Raw genomic sequence first — 20,023 nt, 5'->3', positions numbered from 1 at the left:
CGGTAGTAGTTGGCGAAGCCCAGGAACCGCTGAATGGCCTTCAACCCCTCCGGTCGGGGCCATTTCTCGATGGCAGACAGTTTCTCTGGATCCATTCGTAGGCCGGTCTGAGAAATAATGTAGCCCAAAAACGGAAGCGAGGTCTGCTCAAAGAGGCACTTCTCATATTTAGCGAAGAGGTGGTTCTGCCTGAGCCTGAGCAGGACCTGACGAACGTCCCTCCGGTGAGTCTGGAGATCCGGAGAGAAGACCAAGATGTCGTCCAGGTACACCACAACGCATGAGTAGAGAAGGTCCCGGAAGATGTCATTGACCAACTCTTGAAAGACGGCAGGAGCGTTACAGAGACCAAAGGGCATTACCAGATATTCATAGTGGCCGTCCCGGGTGTTGAATGCAGTCTTCCATTCATCCCCTTGACGGATACGGACCAGGTTGTACGCCCCACGGAGGTCCAGTTTGGTGAAGACTCTAGCCCCCCTCAGGCGATCAAATAATTCTGGAATGAGCGGAAGGGGGTACTTATTCTTCACCGTGATCTGGTTAAGGCCTCTATAGTCTATACAGGGAAGGAGAGAGCCGTCCTTTTTTTTTACGAAGAAGAAGCCTGCTCCCGCCGGGGAGGTAGATTTCCGGATGAATCCCCTGGCCAAATTCTCCTCAATATATTCGGACATCGACCGGGTCTCAGCAGCGGACAATGGGTAAATACGCCCACGGGGAGGAGTAGTACCGGGTAACAGGTCGATAGGACAGTCGTATGGTCTATGAGGGGGTAATGTCTCTGCCTCCTTTTTATTAAAGACATCAGCAAATGACCAATAGGGAATCGGAAGTCCAGGTAGATTAGTTGGGGTAGGAGAAGGACGGACGGGATGAACAGGAACCAAACAAGTCTTATGACAGTCCTGTCCCCAGCGAAGGACTTCTCCGGTCTGCCAGTCAAGCACGGGTGCATGTCTCTGGAGCCAAGGTAGACCTAGTAAGAGGGCGTGAGAGAGTCCAGGCAGAACATGAAAAGAGATGCTCTCAGAATGCAGCATTCCCACCTGCAGAGTTACGGATTCGGTGATGAGTTGGATGGGACGTGGTAAGAGGCCCCCATCCACAGCAGCGACAGATAATGGTACAGCCAGAGGTTTGGTGGGAATGCGGTATTTTTCTACCAGGGACTGTGAGATAAGATTCCCGGCCGCTCCAGAGTCAAGTTGGGCTAGTTCGAAATAACGATTCTCCCCGCAGATAATAGAGACTGACAGTAGCAGAGATGGAGAGGATTTATTCTTGTCTAGGTTGACCTCTCTGAGCGAACCTAGACACAGGCGTTTCCCGACCTCTCCGGGCAGGTACGGATCCGGTGCTCCTTACTGCCACAGTAGAAGCAGCTCCCTTCGGCACGGCGTAAGTCCTGACGGGTTTTGACCATCTTGGTCTGGTCGACCTGCATAGGCTCAGGAGAGTGTACCTGGGGAGAGACGGATTTCTGAAAAGTAGGAGCTAGACGTGGAAACCTCCTCTCACGGGTGACCTCTTTGGCACGCTCCTGGAACCGTAGGTCAATCCGGGTGGCAAGAGTTATTAGGTCATCGAGAGTGGTAGGAATGTCCCGACCGGCAAGTTCATCTTTAATACGGCCGGACAGACCCTCCCAGAAGACGGATACCAGAGCGTCGTTATCCCAGGCCAGCTCCGAGGCAAGGGTACGGAACCGTATGGCATATTGGCCCACGGTGAGACTTCCCTGACGGAGGCGTAGCAGAGATGATGCGGATGAGGTCTTCCGTCCGGGTTCGTCGAAGATTTTCCGGAAAGCCATGAGAAAGGCAGGCAAGTCGGACACCAGGGGGTCTCCTCTCTCCCATAGAGGATTTAGCCAGGCCAGGGCCTCCCCGGTGAGATGGGACATGATGAAGGCAATTTTGGCCCGGTCGGAGTTAAACTGGTGGGACAGGAGTTCAAAGTGCAGGGTGCACTGATTTATGAAGCCCCGAGCCTGGGCGGAGTCGCCTCCGAAGCGAGGAGGTGCAGAAAGCCGGGGTCCGGGGTAGGATACCATGGTATTGGTGGGCAGCGGAGCTGCCGGGTTGCGAGTCATGGTACTGGCGGTGGTTGCTGGTGGAGCAGTCAGAGTGTCCAGGCGAGAATTGACATTCCGCAGGTGACCCAGGATGGACTCCTGTTGGGACCTCTGACGGGACAGTTCATGACAGAGGTCCGAGAGCGAGGGAGCTTGGGTGCCACCGGGTTCCATGGCCCGAGCAAACTGTAACGGGTCTGGGAGGCGGAACCTCTGAGCTACTATACAAGGGGGCGGTCCTTGTAAGGGAGCGGGTGGCGACCAGGGTAGACGGGCAGGCAGTCACAGCAGGTGACTGGGACAGTCTCTGAATGAACGGACAGGAGGTCACGGCAAGTGACCGGGGCAGTCTCTGGATGAACGGGCAGGAGGTCACGGCAAGTGACCGGGGCAGTCTCTGGATGAACGGGCAGGAGGTCACGGCAAGTGACCGGGGCAGTCTCTGGATGAACGGGCAGGAGGTCACGGCAAGTGACCGGGGCAGTGTCTGGATGAACGGGCAGGAGGTCACGGCAAGTGACCGGGGCAGTCTCTGGATGAGCGGGCAGGAGGTCACGGCAAGTGACCGGGGCAGTCTCTGGGTAAAGGATTGGTACGACCTGTGGCGGCAGATGATAGACGTGAGCTCCCAGGTGAGCAGGCGAGAGTCTCTGGATAATCAGGTGGTCACAGCATGTGACGGCGGAGCCTCCAGGAAGATCAACAGACAGGTAGCAGATGAGCGCTCCCAGGTGAGCGGGCAAGAGTCTCTGGAATAGCAGGTGGTCACAGCACGTGACGGCGGAGCCTCCAGGTAGGCAAGCAGGCAGGTAGCGGAGGAGCGCTCCCAGGTGAGCGGCCAAGCTGGTCCATAGACAGACTGACAGGAGTAGGAAGGCAGACCGTCGGACCTCAGGCTAGCAGGCAGGTAGCAGGAATATCAGGCAGGAAACAGACAGCAAACTGGCAGGACTCTGGCAGGAATCAGGCAGGTAACTGGCAACGGGACCTGAGGGCTGAAGCAGAGTAGTGAACAGTGCAACAACATTGCTCGGGCACCTCCATTTTGGAGGAGGTGCCTTATATATGGTGAAGTCCTCCGGCCATTGGCCGGGGACTCCTTAGGACGGTGCGTGCGGCCCCTTTAAGAGGGAGGGAGCGCGCGCGCCCTAAGCACAGTGGCCGGGAAGGAGCGCACGCTGCCAGCAGAGCGGGAGGAGGACGCCGGGCTCGGAGCAGAGAGGTGAGGGGAACAGCGTCCCTGCCTAGCAGAGGGCAGGGACGCCGACGCTACAGTGTGTGAACGTTTCAACAGCACCCTCCTGCAAATGCTGCAAACCCTGGAGAATGATCAAAAAGTGTGCTGGCCTGAGTACCTGCCTGAACTGATGTGGACCTACAATAATCGTGTGCACAGCACCACCGGGTACTCGCCCCACATGCTGATGTTCAGAAGGGCAGGTAGTGTTCCAGTGTTCAAGAGCCATGTAGATCGAAACTAGTATGGACTGATTCCTGTTATACACACCACCCCTCTTTATTGCTCTGTTGTCTGAGATGCCCAATTTTTCAGCAATTTTATTTTTAAAGGATTTCCAATAAAGATTTTGTGAATTTTTAATTACTCCGGTGTGTTGCGCTGGTTCCAACTCTAATTTCCTCAATTACCTTCAGTGCTGTGCAGCAGCAGGGATACCGTGCTCCTCCCGGATTGGAACAGCATCTCAGGGGTGAGCTGCATTTTTTCCTATTATTCTGGGAAATTGAATACCTACACATGCCTGATCCCTTGGCTGACTCTCCTCGGACCACTACCACGTGGGCCCAGGAGCACCGGGGGCACTTGAGAACGGTGCATAGAGTGGTGGGTGATCGGTTGAGACAGCTGACACATCATGACCAGAGACCAGTGCAGAGAGAAGTGTTTGCTCCAGGGGCGAAGAGTGCTAGTCTGAGTCAAAAAGCGGTCCGGGAAGTTAGATGACCAGTGGAAGGCAGCACAGTATGTGGTGAAAAGGAGCTCAATATGCCCGTGTATGAGGTGGAACTGGTGGGGACTGAGGGGCCGACTAGGAATCTCCATCGCAACGTGCTGCGACGATGTAAGTTTGAAGAACCTGCGGTTGTTGAGGTGGCACCTGAACCTGAGTCAGGAAGAGCGGACCCGCCCATAGATGATGACTGGTGGGCTGTACCTGCTCCCCTACAGACTGAGGGTCCATCTGTTGCAATATTGCCCCCCAGAGAGACTATTTCACAACTAATGGTTTCCCCCAGAGACGGTATACAGGGAGAGACGACTTCCCCAGTCCAACCTGTGGCTGCCCCCAGCGAGAGTGCACCGGGGGAGTCAACAACTTCGGTCCTGCGAAGAACCATTCAGGCCACTGCAGGAATACTCCCAGTACACTGTGCACAGGACGATTTCATCTGGGAAGGTTTTGTCGAGGACGCCAACCTCTAGTAGGGTGGCATGTGAGGGGGTGGTTGAAGATTCCCACACCACTCCCATCTAAAGCTGTTTTAGTAGATATGATTACCTGTGTAAACATAAAAGATGTTATTTGTGTTTAGCAGATATGTATTACATGTATAAACATAAGAGATGTTAGATGGCAGCGGTTTGCACATTCATACTACTGTCACCTGTATGTCAGTTGGCACACAGGGAAATAACCAGTTTGAGCTGCCCCAAGCGACAGTTGAAAACTGAAGGATTTCTGAACGTTGAAGGTAGCCATCTTAGAGCGCAGTTGTAAGAGACAGTGAATAGAGACAGATGTGAGAGGGTTCCTGTCAGAGACAGACTGTTCCTGTAATTCCTGTCAGAGAAGAAGAAACACGTTGGGGGGACAACTAAAGTTGGATGCAGGGTTGGATTCCCCCAAAAGGCATTGGCTGAGACATGAATGGCCTTCTGCTAGCCTGTCATGCTAAAAATGCGCTTCAGGTGACAAGCCCAGGATACACTCCACAGTCTCCCAGCTAAACGGCCGTTCAGACGATCAGACAGCCTTTTCAGTGATCAGTTAATGGCCGGTAAGTCCTGAGCTCAGGCCCCACCACAGGTATCCCAGTGGGTGTATGCATGCAGACTTTAGAGAGAGTTTGGCGCCAAACATAAATTCTCAGTTAAAGACATTGTTTGCTAATAGGGCTGTATGAACATTAGCTAGATCCTCCCCTCAGTGGGTGAGCTTGTGTATAGAAAGCATAACTGAATTGTAATTTTAGAGCATTGTTAAGTTTGTGTGTCTCTGCACTGCACCACTGCAGGGGCTGCCTCTTGCACTCATCTAATTACATCCTTGCCCGGTTACCGCATTAGGCATAACCACAGGTCAGGTAAATTATAGTACATCTGATAGAACATACTGGGCCTATCGGTTGTGCAGCGCAGGGGTTCCAGCTGATCTGGGCTAGGTGGGTGTGATCGTTATCTGTGTTTCTTTCTTACATTTCCAGGGTAACACTGTTTTTGTTGTTAGTAAAAATTAGTTTCTTAACAAATTGCCTGGTCGTGTTTTTATCCTTGGCCCGCAGTATTCTGGGAGAGACCACCCCGTTACACGGTCTATACTGGGCTGCCAGCCCTGCTGTTCAATCTGGTCTATTGTGCCGGCATTTCTCCAGGTGTTTCCCATCCTCTAATGATTTGCAAAGTATTTAGCTGGCTTGCTGTGTGCACCAGGTTGTCAGTTGTAGGTTTGCTATTGTTAGTTTCTTAACAAATGGCCTGGTCGTGTTTTTTATCATCGGCATGCTGTATTCTGGGAGAGATCACCCCGGTACATGGTCTACACTGGGCTGCCAGCCCTGCTGTTCAATCTCGTCTATTGTGCAGGCATTTCTCCAGGTGTCTCCCATCCTCTAATGATTTGCAAAGTATTGAGCTGGCTTGCTGTGTGCACCAGGTTGTCAGTTGTAGCTCTGCTATTGTTAGGTGTGTTTGCTTGCTCTGTGACTTCTGATCTTGCTGATGAACCTGGATTTGTTGTGACTATCCATGTGAATTATCCCTTCTGCTTTTTGCCGCTGTCTTACTTCAGGTATCTGACCCTGAACTTGGACTCTGACAATTCGTTTGTTGGACTCCCTGGTTTTGACGTACCCTCCTGGCATTTGACCCTGGACTGTTACCTGACCACGCCTTTGTCTTAAAATTCTGTACTACGAGCCCTCATGATATCTGACCTTGGACATCCTGACTAGACTGTCTCACAGCTTGCCTGTGAGTAGTGACTCAGCGTCACATTACAACTGACCGTATACAGATTTTTTGTTGTTTTTTTTTTGCCAGTATGGTGGCGAATTTGACTCAGATGATGTAGGATCTGGCTAAGGAATGCCAGAGTCTGGAATCATCACAGCACCAGTTGCAGGGTCATATAAATAGTTTTATGAAAACTTCCTCTAACCCTTCACTGCTAGCAAAGACTGCGATGTCTGTCCCCGGTGATGTTCAGTTGGTCTCCCCCCAAACCAATAGTAGCCCTCCCTGATAAATTTTCAGGGGAGAGAAACCAGTTTAGAGTGTTCAGGGGGAGTTGTATGCTATTACCCTATGACACCAATCTTCAGGGGATGGGTCCCAGCAGGAATAATTATGTCCATATTGCGAGGGGGCCCTCAGACTTGGGTATTTTCCTTGTCCCCACAAGCCCCAGAATGGTCTTTAGTTGATGCATTTTTTGATGCCTTAGGGGTAATCTATAACGAACCCGACAGAATCCAGGTCGCTGAGGCTAGGATCATGAACCTGACACAGGGAAGCTGCACTGTTGAAGACTACTGTACTGAATTCTGAAAGTGGTCCACTGAGGTTCAGTGGAATGATGCAGCACTTAGGTGGCAATTTAATATAGGTCTGTCTGAATCCCTGAAGGGCGCTCTGTTTCTGCATGATCCCCCTTGTTCTTTGGCGGAAGCTATAACTCAGGCCGTATGGATGGAGCGCAGAATTCGTGAGAGGCATGGTGGGCAGTGGGATGCCTTATTTTCTTTCCCAGAGCAGACCCGTTTACTCGCGGTAGGACCAATGGAGGTTGGAGCTGCCAGTTTTTGTGCAGTGGAGAAAAAATGGAGACAGGATCTTGGACTCTGTTTCTACTGTGGTATCGCAGGACATTTTTTAAAGGACTGTTCAGCTCGCCCTCAAGCAAGTAAGCCGTCAGGAAAACGTCTAAGTCTGGGTCATACTCGAGGTGGTTATCCAGACTTCCAGGTAACCTTATTTTCCTCAGATAAAGTACTGCTCAAAACTGTTTTACCTTTCAAAAACCAATCATTGCCACTTGGCTTTCATTGACTGCGGGTCTGCAGCTAACTTTATTGATTGATTAATGAACTAGTTTGGAAATTAGTATTAGGGACAGTTAGTCTCTCAAAACCCATTAAAATGTTTGTGATTGACAAAACACTGTTACTTTAGAACTGTGTCAAATTTGTAACGGTGGAATTCACTCTTCTAATATGAGGACTTCACTCAGACCTATTTCCTGTTTTGCCTTGGATACGTTACCTGCTGGGGTGGTATTGGGGCTTCCATGGTTGCTCTTCACAATCCTGTTATTGATTGATGTCAGAAGGAAATTGTCAAGTGGGGCCCCCAATGTCATAAGAAATTACTAAGCTATGTGCAAGTATGCTCTGCAAGTGTGCTGGGGTACGTGAAAAACTTTGGAGATGTGTTTTTGGAAAAAGAGGAGGAGACATTACCTCACCACCACCCTTATGACTGTGCTATTGATCTTGTCCCTGGTGCTAAATTACCTAAAGCTCGTCTGTATAATTTATCTGGGCCTGAAAGTACCACCATGAAAAATTATGTGAACGAAAGTTTACGAAAGAGTTATACAGTTGAAACCAGAAGTTTACATACACTATATAAAAAGACACATATGCATGTTTTTCTCAATATCTGACATGAAATCAGAATAAACCTTTCCCATTTTAGGTCAATTAGGATTACCATAATTTTTAATATTTACCAAATGCTAGAATAATGAGAGAGAGAATGTTTTAAGGCATTTTTATTACTTACTGCAAAGTCAAAAGTTTACATACATCTCATTAGTATTTGGTACCATTGCTCTTAAACTGAATGACTTGGGCCAAACGTTTGAGATATCCTTCCACAAGCATCTCACAAAAGTTGGTCGGAATTTGGGCCCATTCCCCCTGACAAAACTGGTGTAACTGATCCAGGTTTGTAGGTTGCCTTGCTCGCACCTGCCTTTTCAGCCTTGCCCATAAATTTTTAATAGGATTGAAATCAGGACTTTGTTATGTCCACTCCAAAACATTGACTTTGTTATCCTTAAGCCACTTTGTTACCATTTTGGCAGTATGCTTCTGGTCATTGTCCATTTGGAAGACCCATTTCCGCCCAAGCTTTAACTTGCTGGCTGATGTCTTGAGATGTTGCTGCAGTATTGCCACATATTCTTCTTTTCTCATGATGTCATCTATTTTGTAAAGTGCACCAGTCCCTCCTGCAGCAAAACAACCCCACAACATGATTTTGCCAACCCCCTATTTCACAGTTGGGATGGTGTTTTTAGGCTTCCAAGTTTCTCCCTTTTTCCTCCAAATGTAACGATGGTCATTATGCCCAAAAAGTTAAATTTTAGTTTCATCAGACCACAGGACATGGCTCCAAAAATTAAGGTCTTTGTTCCTGTGTGCATTTGCGAACATTAATGTGGCTTTTTTATGTTTCTTTTGGAGTAATGGCTTCTTCCTGGCCGAGTGGCCTTTCAGCCCATGTTGATACAGTACTCGTTTCACTGTGGATATTGACACAATCTTAGCAGCTTCCGTCATCATCTTCACAAGGTCTTTTGCTTTTGTCTTTGGGTTCATATGCACATGTCGGACCAAAGCATGTTCATCTCTGGGACACAGAACTGTCTCCTTCATAAGCGGTATGATGGCTGGACAGTCCTATCTTGTTTGTACTTGCATATAATTGTTTGTACAGGTGAACGAGGCACCTTCAGGTATTTTGAAATTGTACTCAAGGATGAGCCAGACTTGTGCAAGTCCACAATTCTCTTCCTGATATCTTGGCTGATTTCTTTAGACTTTCCCACGATGCTACACAAAGAAGCAGAGTGTTTCAGGAGTGCATTAAAATACATCCACAGGTGTGTCTCTAATTAACTCAGATGTTGCCAAAAAACCTATCAGAAGCATCCAAACACTTGACATCATCATATGGGCAGTCCAGAATTGTTTAAAGGCATAGTAATCTTAGTGTATGTAAACTTTTGACTTTGCAGTAAGTAATAAAAATGCCTTAAAACATTCTGTCTCTCATTATTCTGGCGTTTGGCAAAAATTTTAAATTATGGTAATCCTAATTGACCTAAAACGGGAAAGGTTTATTCTGATATCATTTCAGATATTGAGAAAAACATGCATATGTGCATTTTTATATAGTGTATGTAAACTTCTGGTTTCAACTGTATTTCTCTCTTCTCTTCCTCTGTGACTGCTGGGTTCTTTTTTTGTAAAAAAGAAAGATATAGGGGGTCTCCGTCCTTGCCTCAATTTCTGAGAACTGAACAAGATTACGGTTAAAAATGCGTACCCATTTTCACTCATCCCCGACCATAATAATCAGCTTATTGGGACTAAATGGTTTTCTAAACTTGATCTTATAGGGGCTTACAATTTAATACGCATCCAGGAATGGTGATGAGTGGAAAATGGGGTTTTTAACGTCGGATCGTCTCTTTGAAAATCTTGTTCTGTCTTTTGGGCTAACCAATGCTCCAACAGTGTTTCAAAACTTTATGAATGATGTCTTTTCTGATTGCATTGAGAAATTTGTTGTTATTTACCTTGATGATATTTTAATTTTCTCGACTGATTTGGATTCTTGCCTTGAACATGTCTTTAATATTACAAAGATTGAGGGAAAATTCTTTGTTTGCGAGGAGAAATGTAGAAATGTATTTTTTCTGTTCAGGAGGTTTCATTTCAAGGATACATTTTGTCGGCTAATGGTTTTAAAATGGATCGTAGGAAAGTGCAAGCTATAGCTGATTGGGTTCAACCTAGTGACCTGAAAGCGTTGCAGCGTTTTCTAGTAATTAGCCAACTATTATAGGAAATTCATTAAGAGATTATCTCAGATTGTTAAACCTCTTACTGACCTCTCACGTAAGGGGCAGACTTCAAGGTTTGGTCAACGGATGCTATTGGGGCTTTTGAAAAATTGAAAGTATTTTATGTCTGCTCCTGTTCTAATCCAACCGAATCTTAAGGAGCCATTCATTGTGGATGTGGATATTTCAGAGGTTGGGTTTGGGGCAGTTTTATCTCAGGGTCCCAAAACTCTGACTAATTTGCAGCCATGTGTATTTTTCTCAAATAAATTTTCATCTGCTGAAAGAAACTATGATGTCGGGAATCGTGAGTTACTCGCTATTAAATTAACTTTTGAAAAATGGAGGCATGTTTTGGAGGGGGCAGTTCATCAAGTCACTGTGATCACTGACAATAAAAATTTAGCTTACATTGAATAAGCAATCCTAGGCAGGCCAGATGGTCCCTATTTTTCTTTAGATTCAAGTTCTCTATCACATTCAGGCCAAGGTCTAAGAATGTGAAGGCTGACACATTGTCACGTAGCCTTGATTCAGTTTCACCTCCAGAACCTCCATCCTCCATTCTTCCTAAGGGCATTGTGGTTGTTGTGGTTTACTCGGAATTGGAATCAGAGATCCATAAAACTCTGTCATTGGGGCATCCGCTACTCCAGGGTCCAAGCTATTTGTTCTTCTGTACTTAAGATTGCGCCTGTTACAGGACTTCCTGATTCCATCTTGAGTGGTCACCCTGAGGTCACAGCTACGCAGAAGGCTATTTCTAGACTCTTTTGGTGGTTGTATGTGAGTAATGATATTAAAGATTTTGTATCCACCTGTGAAGTCTGCGCATGTGCTAAAGTTTGTCATGTCAGGCCAGGAAATTGGTTCCATTTCCAATTCTGGAAAGACCATGGACTCATCTGTCCATGGATTTCATCACGGATTTGCCTCTGTCTGATGGGAAAACTGTTATTTGGGTGGTGATTGACTGATTCAGCAAACAAGCTCATTTTGTTCTGTTATCAGGGCTACCTAATGCAGAAACACTCTCCAGGTTGTTTATTCGCCATGTGGTGAGGTTGCATGGAAATCCTCTTAATATTGTGTCTGATATGGGAGTGCAACCTGTCTCCAAGTTCTGGAGTGCTTTTTGTAAGAAACTTGGGATTGACTTGTCTTTTTCCTCTGCCTATCACCCTGAAACCAACGGTCAGACTGAGAGGACAAATCAGTCTTTGGAGCAAATTTTGAGGTTGCAGCTCAGCAGGAGGACTGGTCCTCATTCCTACCTCTTGCAGAGTTCGCTTTAACAGTGGGGTCAATCAATTCACTGGAACTTCACCATTTTCTGTAATTACAGTTTTCATCCCCATTTTGTTGAGTTTTCCAGGATAAGTTCTGAGTGTACGGAGGTGGAGGTCGCTATACAGAAACTTGGGGATGTTTGGAAGGAGGTTCAAAGGAATATTGGGGTTGTTCAAGATTGCCAAAAATGGACGGCTGATAGAAGACGTTCAATGGTTCCTGCTTTTAAAGTAAAAGCACATAAAAATCATGAAAAGCCAATTCATCAATAAAAACCCAACGCTTGTGATTAAACAAAGATAACCCAAAAAAGGACACATAATTGGTATAGACACATCCAGAATGACCTGATCTATAAAACTGGCATGTTATTTTTTCTATATGGTGAATACTGTAAAAAATAAATAAATAAACACACCAGAAATGTCGCTTTTTCATCATACAGACACATAAATAATTGAACAAAAAGCAATAAAAAAGTCATATGTAAGAAAAAGGTATAAATAAGAATGCCAAGTTGTCCCACAAAAAATAAGCCTTAATATGGCTCATTTGGGGAAAAAAAGAAATTTTTTTTACAGCTCCCAGAATATGGTAATGCAAAAACAAACTCATTTTTGTAAAATATTGTTTTAGTCTGTAAAAGCAGCAAAGAATAAAAAACTATAAAAATCTGGTATTGCTATATTCGTACTGACCCGAAGAGTAAATCAGTGTTATCACTTTTACCGCACGGTGAAGGACGCAAAAAAAAAAAAAAAACAATGCCTGAATTGCTGGTTTTTGTTCATTCTGTGTCTGAAAAACCTGAATAAAAAGCGATCAAAAAACGGCTCCCAAGATCTCAATCTGCGCATGTGCCGCCTCCAAAGTCTACCACAATGAAAACCATAGAAAGTGCGGGGGCTCAAGACTTAGTTCCACTGCCGCCGCCCCCCAGGTAAGCTACTGCATGCATCAGAAGAGGAATAGGGGCATATGATGAGAACATTGTTCTTCCTCTGTATAAAGCGCTGGTAAGGCCGCACTTAGAATATTGTGCACAGTTCTGGGCTCCGGTGCTCAGGAAAGACATATTGGATCTAGAGAGGGTACAAAGGAGGGCGACTAAGGTAATAAAGGGAATGGAGGGACTAGAATACCCAGAGAGGTTGTCAAAATTAGGCCTATTTACATTGGAAAAGAGAAGGCTTAGGGGAGACCTCATAAACATGTATAAATACATCAGGGGGCAGTACAGAGATCTCTCCCATGACCTGTTTATACCAAGGATGGTGACAAAGACGAGGGGGCACACTATGCGTCTGGAGGAAAGGAGGTTCCTGCACCAGCATAGAAGGGGATTCTTTACTGTCAGAGCCGTGAGACTCTGGAACTCTCTGGGAGAGGAAGTGGTGATGTCCAACTCACTTAATTAGTTCAAGAGAGGCCTGGACGCCTTTCTTGAGAACAATAAAATTACATCTTATGCTTAGTGACAGTTAATTAATCCAGGGATTTAATCTGACTGCCAGATTGGTGTCGGGAAGTGAATTTTTCCTCAATGATGTAAATTGGCCTATACCGCATGTTTTTTTTTTGCCTTCCCCTGGATCAACGCTGCGGAATAGCTGCAGTGCACAAGAAATAGGCTGAACTGGATGGACGCTTGTCTTTTTTCGGCCTTATAAACTATGTAACTATGTAACTATGTACTGTACAAGTGGACTATAAGACGCACCACCATTTTATTAAAACATTTTTATTCTTCCCCAAAATTTGGGATCCTTTTTATAATCCGGTGCGTTTTATAATCCGCAAAATATAGTATTTCAGCCACATTTGTGTTCCAAAATTCAAATGATGGTCCTTCCCTTCCGAGCCCTGCCGTGTGTTGAAACAAAACTTTATGATTACATGTGGAGTATTGCTGCGCTCAGAAGAAAGTGGGTAACACACATTGTAGTCCCTTTTTCATGTTACCTTTTGCAAAAGTGAAAAAATTGTGGCTAAACCAACATTTTAGAGTAAAAATTACAAAAAAAAATTTTCCATTCGACTTTGCATTAATTCCTGTGTAGCACCTGAAGGGTTAAAAAATTTTAGTGACAGCAGTTTTGAAGGATTTGAGGGGTGAGTTTTTTAAACTTGTATCACTTTTGGGGAGTTTCCAATGTATAGGCCATGCAAAGTCCATTTAAATCTGAATAGGTCCCTAAAGAAACAGGTTTTGTAAATGTTTTGAAACAATGAGAAATTGCTCTTAAATTTTTAACTCTTCTAGCATCCTAACAAAATAAAATGACATTTGAAAAATGATGCCGATGTAGAGTAGAGATATGAGATATGGGAAATGTTATTTATTCATTATTTTGTGCAGCATGACTAACAGGTTTAGGGATATAAAGACTGAAACTTTGAAAATTACAAATGTTTCTAAATTTTCTCCAAAATTCCAAGATTTTCACAAATAAATGTAAAACATATCAACTTAAATTTACCACTAACATAAAGTACAATGTGTCACGAAAAAACAATCTCAGAATCACGTTGAAGTGTTCCAGAGTTATTACCTCATAAAGTGACACTGGTCAGATTTTAAAAAATTTTGCTTGGTCATTAAAGTTAAAATTGGCTTGGTCACTAAGGGGTTAAAACAATGCGTACGTTGAAGTAAGTAAACACTTTTGTATAAGTGTCAGGATTAGGGACATTTCTCTTGCACAAAAAAAAACAAGCCTTGAATTCAGAATTTGGATTTATCTGCAAAATTTGCAATGAGTGGATTAATACTACCCCTGCTTGTCACTGTGTGAAAAACAAACAAAAAAGCAGCTATTAAAGTACTGTTGCTGCAATATATCACAGATGTACTGTGTAGCCATTTGAGGGTCTCCTTTTGTGTGGAGAGCTGTTGTTATTGATACTATTTTGGGATGCATATGATGCATATGACGCGTTTATGTCTTTTTATTGCATTTTTGAGGCGGTGTTTTTTTATGTTATTTTGTTTGCTGTAAACAATTTTATTTGTTAACAAATAGGACGTTCATTGAGATGGCGATACTGAAAGTAATTTTTTTGTACTACTTTATTTTAAATTGGATTTATTTTAATTTTGATTTTGTAATTTTTTTAAAAGACTTGTTTCTCCACTTTTTGATTTGTTTTACTCTATAGGGGATTTGAACCTGTATGTCGGCGCGTTCTGTATAATGCAATAGAACTATACCTTTGCTTCTCAGAAGTTCCAACATGGCAGTCATTCATTTCTTCAGCAGACCCCTGGCTCACATGGCGACTCTTTCGCACCCACAATCACAATCTCGTCACCAAAATGGGGTGCCCCCAGGATAATGTGCCTTAATTTCCACTGTGAAAAATTGACAGCAGCATTTAAGGAGTTAAACAGCAGCGATCTGAACGATTTCCATTACAGGCAAATACTGGCTGTATAAAACAGCCAACATCTGCCGGGTATGGTGAGGGCTCAGATCCTGAGCCTGCTCCATAAACAAGTAGCCAGAATTTGACATACAAATATCTCACACCACAGGAAATACTGTGTACGGCTACACAGACTAACAGTGACAACCTACATATGAATACACAACACCACTCACAGATAATAAAAATAGATTTTTATTAAGTATTCTTTCAAAAAACATGTATTATACAACATGTACAGAAGTATAAGGTATTTAAAGAAGAAAGATCAAGTTAAAAAGACAGCGGTGAATCCTAATAGCCATGGTTAGTGTTGATTACATAAGATATTGACACCCATAAAGCAGGCAATGCCATTCAAATCAAGTTAATAAAATATCACATCATACCCATAATGTGATGAATGGACCACCAAGACCACCACAGGCACCCCAACGCACGTTTCGGACAGGTACTTTTTCGAGGGGCGCCTAACAATGGTCTGATTTGATATTTTTTTTCTAAACTAACAAAGGAAGAGGAAAACAAATGAAAAGATGTTCACAGTTCAAAGTCCTTATTTGTCAGGTCAGTCCTAGGAACTGTAACAATCACAAATTCTTTGGTATTATTATCTTCATTTAATTTGTCTTCAATGAAAAAACACAAAAAGGATTGTCCTAAAGCCAAATTGGATATAATTCCACACCAAACCTAAAAAAGGGGGTGGACAAAAGTATTGGCACTGTTTGAAAAATCATGTGATGCTTCTCTAATTCGTGTAATTAACAGCACCTGTAACTTACCTGTGGCACCTAACAGGTGTTGGCAATAACTAAATCACACTTGCAGCCAGTTAACATGGATTAAAGTTGACTCAACCTCTGTCCTGTGTCCTTGTGTGTACCACATTGAGCATGGAGAAAAGAAAGAAGACCAAAGAACTGTCTGAGGACTTGAGAAACCAAATTGTGAGGAAGCATGAGCAATCTCAAGGCTACAAGTCCATCTCCAAAGACCTGAATGTTCCTGAGTCTTCCGTGCGCAGTGTCATCAAGAAGTTTAAAGCCCATGGCACTGTGGCTAACCTCCCTAGATGTGGACGGAAAAGAAAAATTGACGAGAGATTTCAACGCAAGATTGTGCGGATGGTGGATAAAGAACCTCGACTAACATCCAAACAAGTTCAAGCTGCCCTGCAGTCCGAGGGTACAACAGTGTCAACCCGTACTATCCGTCGGCGTCTGAATGAAAAGGGACTGTATGGTAGGATACCCAGGAAGACCCCACTTCTTACCCCGAGACATAAAAAAGCCAGGCTGGAGTTTGCCAAAACTTACCTGAGAAAGTCTAAAACGTTTTGGAAGAATGTTCTCTGGTTAGATGAGACAAAAGTAGAGCTTTTTGGGAAAAAGCATCAACATAGAGTGTACAGGAAAAAAAAAGAGGCATTCAAAGAAAAGAACACGGTCCCTACAGTCAAACATGGCGGAGGTTCCTTGATGTTTTGGGGTTGCTTTGCTGCCTCTGGCACTGGACTGCTTGACCGTGTGCATGGCATTATGAAGTCTGAAGACTACCAACAAATTTTGCAGCATAATGTAGGGCTCAGTGTGAGAAAGCTGGGTCTCCCTCAGAGGTCATGGGTCTTCCAGCAGGACAATGACCCAAAACACACTTCCAAAAGCACTATAAAATGGTTTGAGAGAAAGCACTGGAGACTTCTTAGGTGGCCAGCAATGAGTCCAGACCTGAATCCCATAGAACACCTGTGGAGAGATCTCAAAATGGCAGTTTGGAGAAGGCACCCTTCAAATATCAGGGACCTGGAGCAGTTTGCCAAAGAAGAATGGTCTACAATTCCAGCAGAGCATTGTAAGAAACTCATTGATGGTTACCGGAAGCAGTTGTTCGCAGTTATTTTGGCTAAAGGTTGTGCAACCAAGTATTAGGCTGAGGGTGCCAATACTTTTGTCTGGCCCATTTTTGGAGTTTTGTGTGAAATGATCAATGATTTGATTTTTGCTTCATTCTCTTTTGTGTTTTAAGCAAATTAAATGAAGATAATAATACCAAAGAATTTGTGATTGCAATCATTTTCAGGAAGAAACTGAGTATTATCTGACAGAATTGCAGGGGTGCCAATACTTTTGGCCACCACTGTATAAACTAGGTAACATGTAAATTAGGTTTCAATAAAATGCAGACCCCTTTGAAAACGTTTACAGAATACCAGTGTATTTTGGCTGATAACTATATGTGACTTGTCATTATTATTCTATTTTTCCTTAGGATGAATCACTTGTTGGCTTTAGACGATGAGGAAAATGGATGCCAATCGTGTACTTCTGAAACACGAGATAGTAACACCTATGAACCATACAGACCTACCTCACTGTCCATATACGAAGGAATACTCCCCCCTATTCCAACAAATAACAATTGCTTGTAGCTGAAAAAGCAGCAGGAAATAATTGTTCTTAAATTTATAGAAGACGCCATTCAATAAATATCATAAAATAAAATATAAGGAACAGGGGCATAGCTAAAATTTATTGGGACCCATAGAAAGATGAGACCAAATGACAGAATCTGAAAGAGCAGCATATGTACTATAATTAAAGGGGTTGTCCGAGGCTTATATATTATCTACAGTATCTTTAGGATAGGTCACCATAATGAGATTGGCGGGGGTCTGACATCCGTCACCCTCACCTCACCCTCAACTACTGCGCTCTGTAACCTTGGTTGCTACCTATGCAGAGTGCAGCAGCTTACAATAAGCTCATCTCGACTGCTGCACTCTGCACAAGGAGTGACGGAGATGACAGAAGATCAGTAGCTAATGAATGAAGACAAATCATTCATTACGAAGAGCTGTTTTAACATCCTTACACATTTTCTAATCCTAACTAGTGTTATGGCAAGGGTTAGGCTTAGGACTCGGTTTGCTTAGAGCTAGGGTTATTTCTACAAATATGGCCGGTGTAATAAAATTTGTTACCAAAGAAGATTAAAAGTAATGAAAAATGTAAGTTAATTAAAAATGTACATGTAACATTTTATTTTTAACATTTTATGTTTCTTTATTTTTAGCAGAAAGCAGAAAAAATAGGAAGTCAAATTGCAACCTATAATTGCATCAGTATATTTCTCAAGTTACAGTAGATGTGTTTTGGGAATAAGGATTTCAATACTAGACAGGTAGAAGGTAGTCCGGGAATGGTAATGGTTCCCGATTTGGGGGTGTAAAATACTTGCTTTGTCCCCATGATACGCCATTGCTTTGGATAGTAGCATATTACAATAGATATAAAAGTCTACACCCCCTTTTAAAATTCCAGGATTTTGTTATGTAAAAAAAAAATCATTCGAAGAATAATCATTTTAGAACTTTTTTCACCTTTAACCCCTTCCCTATATGGAATTTTTTTCATTTTTGTTTTCTCCTTCCGTTTTTCAAAAGCGATAACTTTTTTAATTTTTCTGTTCATATAACTGTATGAGGACTTTTTGTAGGACAAGTTGTACTTTTGAATGACACCATTCATTTTACTGCATAGTGTACTGAAAATGGGAAAAAATCCAAGTAGGGTGAAATGACGGGAAAAAAATTAAATTCTGACAGCGTTTTTTTGTGAATTGTTTTTACATTGTGGGGTAAAAAATGACCTGACAATATGATTCTCCTCATCTGAACAATTATGTCAATGTCAAATTTGTCTACTTATTTTATTATTTTAGTGGTGAAAAAAAATCAGAAAAAATAAATTATTATTTCACCATTTACGAGACCCGTGAAGCTTCCATTTTTTGACTGATAGAGCCGTGTGAGTACTTATTTTTTGATTGGGCGAGACAACATTTGTTACTATTTTTGGATAGATATGATTTTTTTATCGCTTCTTATAGCATTTTTTGTGGCAATAGAGCAAAAAAAATTATAGCAATTTTGGAGTTTTAAGTTAAATTAATTTTATTCTGTTTAAGGTGTTTACCAATTGGGTTATTAATTTTATATTTTGATAGGTCATACTTTTCTGGATGTGGTGATACCACATATGTGTATTTTATCGTTATGTTTAATGAGGAAAAAGAGGGTGAATTGAACTTATGATGTTTTATTTTTATTTTTTCATTTTTTCTTTTTAAAAATTTACTTTTCACTGTATTTTTTTTTAGGGGACTTGAAACGGTGAATGTTTTATCACTTCTATCTTGTACAATAGTATTGCTGCACATAATAAAAATCACAGTATCCTTTGAAGCCCAGCCACAGGCGGGGTTTCCAGAGAGCTCTGTAATGACAGGCATGGAGGTCTTCAACAGACCCTGCGATCATACCATTGGAATGCCGATGGGCGCATAGAATGATGCACCCCCATGCTAGTGTGCTGTTAATGCCATTGTCAGACACTGACAGTGGCATTTAACAGGTTAACAGTCACGCCAATGTGGTTGCATAAGTGTCAACATCCTCTTATAATTAGGGATGTGGTTGTGAACAGAATTAGCCAATCACATTTAATCTCATATTAAATAGTAGTCAATAGACAGCTGCCATCATTTAAAGTGATTCTGATTAGCCTTGTATAAAGTTTACCAGCTTTAAGAGGATTTACCTGCCATTTTTTAGCTGGATTATACAGCAAAAGCCATGGTCCATAAACTGCTTACAACACAGCAAAGGGATTTCATTTTTGAAAGTCATCAGGAGAAGGGTAAAAATAATTTCCAAGACATTCGATATACTATGTAACACTGTGGAGTCAGTTATCAAGAAGTGGCTTAAATTCGTCACAAAAGGGACATTACCTGGACGACCTCAAAAATTGATGAAATGACCAGAAGAAAATTGGTCCGGGAGGTTACTAAGAGGCCCATGGTAAAATTAAAGGAGCTGCTGGAATTTCTGGCAAGTACTGGTTGTGTAATGCATGTAACAACAATATCCTGTATTCTTCATAAGTCTGGCCTATGGGGTAGGGTGGCAAGAGAGAAGGCTTTTCTTTCAAAGAAAAGCATGCAAGCCCGGCTATATTTTGCCAAATCCTACATGAAGTCTGCTAAAATCATATGGAAAAACGTGTTAAGGTCAAATGAGACCAAGGTTGAATTTTTTGGCCATAATTGCAAAAGGTATGTTTAGCACAAAGTC

At 43.1% G+C, this 20,023-nt stretch overlaps 1 protein-coding gene across 32 annotated transcripts in view; it reads left to right on the top strand.

Moving 5' to 3' along the window:
• Positions 1 to 18,920, top strand: part of VSIG4 (V-set and immunoglobulin domain containing 4) — a 791,917-nt gene extending 772,997 nt beyond the window's left edge. For all 32 annotated transcript variants that reach the window (XM_073640892.1, XM_073640887.1, XM_073640903.1 and 29 more), the window contains one exon: positions 17,158 to 18,920. In XM_073640892.1, coding sequence (XP_073496993.1) covers positions 17,158 to 17,317 — 160 coding nt within the window. In that variant the 3' untranslated portion in view covers positions 17,318 to 18,920. The remainder of the gene's footprint in view (positions 1 to 17,157) is intronic.
• Positions 18,921 to 20,023: the final 1,103 nt, after the last annotated feature.

The sequence above is a fragment of the Phyllobates terribilis genome, unplaced genomic scaffold, assembly GCF_046119375.1.
Source record: "Phyllobates terribilis strain yellow unplaced genomic scaffold, ASM4611937v1 Scaffold_7__3_contigs__length_470593459, whole genome shotgun sequence".
Lineage (NCBI taxonomy): Eukaryota > Metazoa > Chordata > Amphibia > Anura > Dendrobatidae > Phyllobates > Phyllobates terribilis.
The sequence above is the reverse complement of the archived record's forward strand: the minus strand, read 5'-3'. Positions and strand labels throughout refer to the sequence as shown.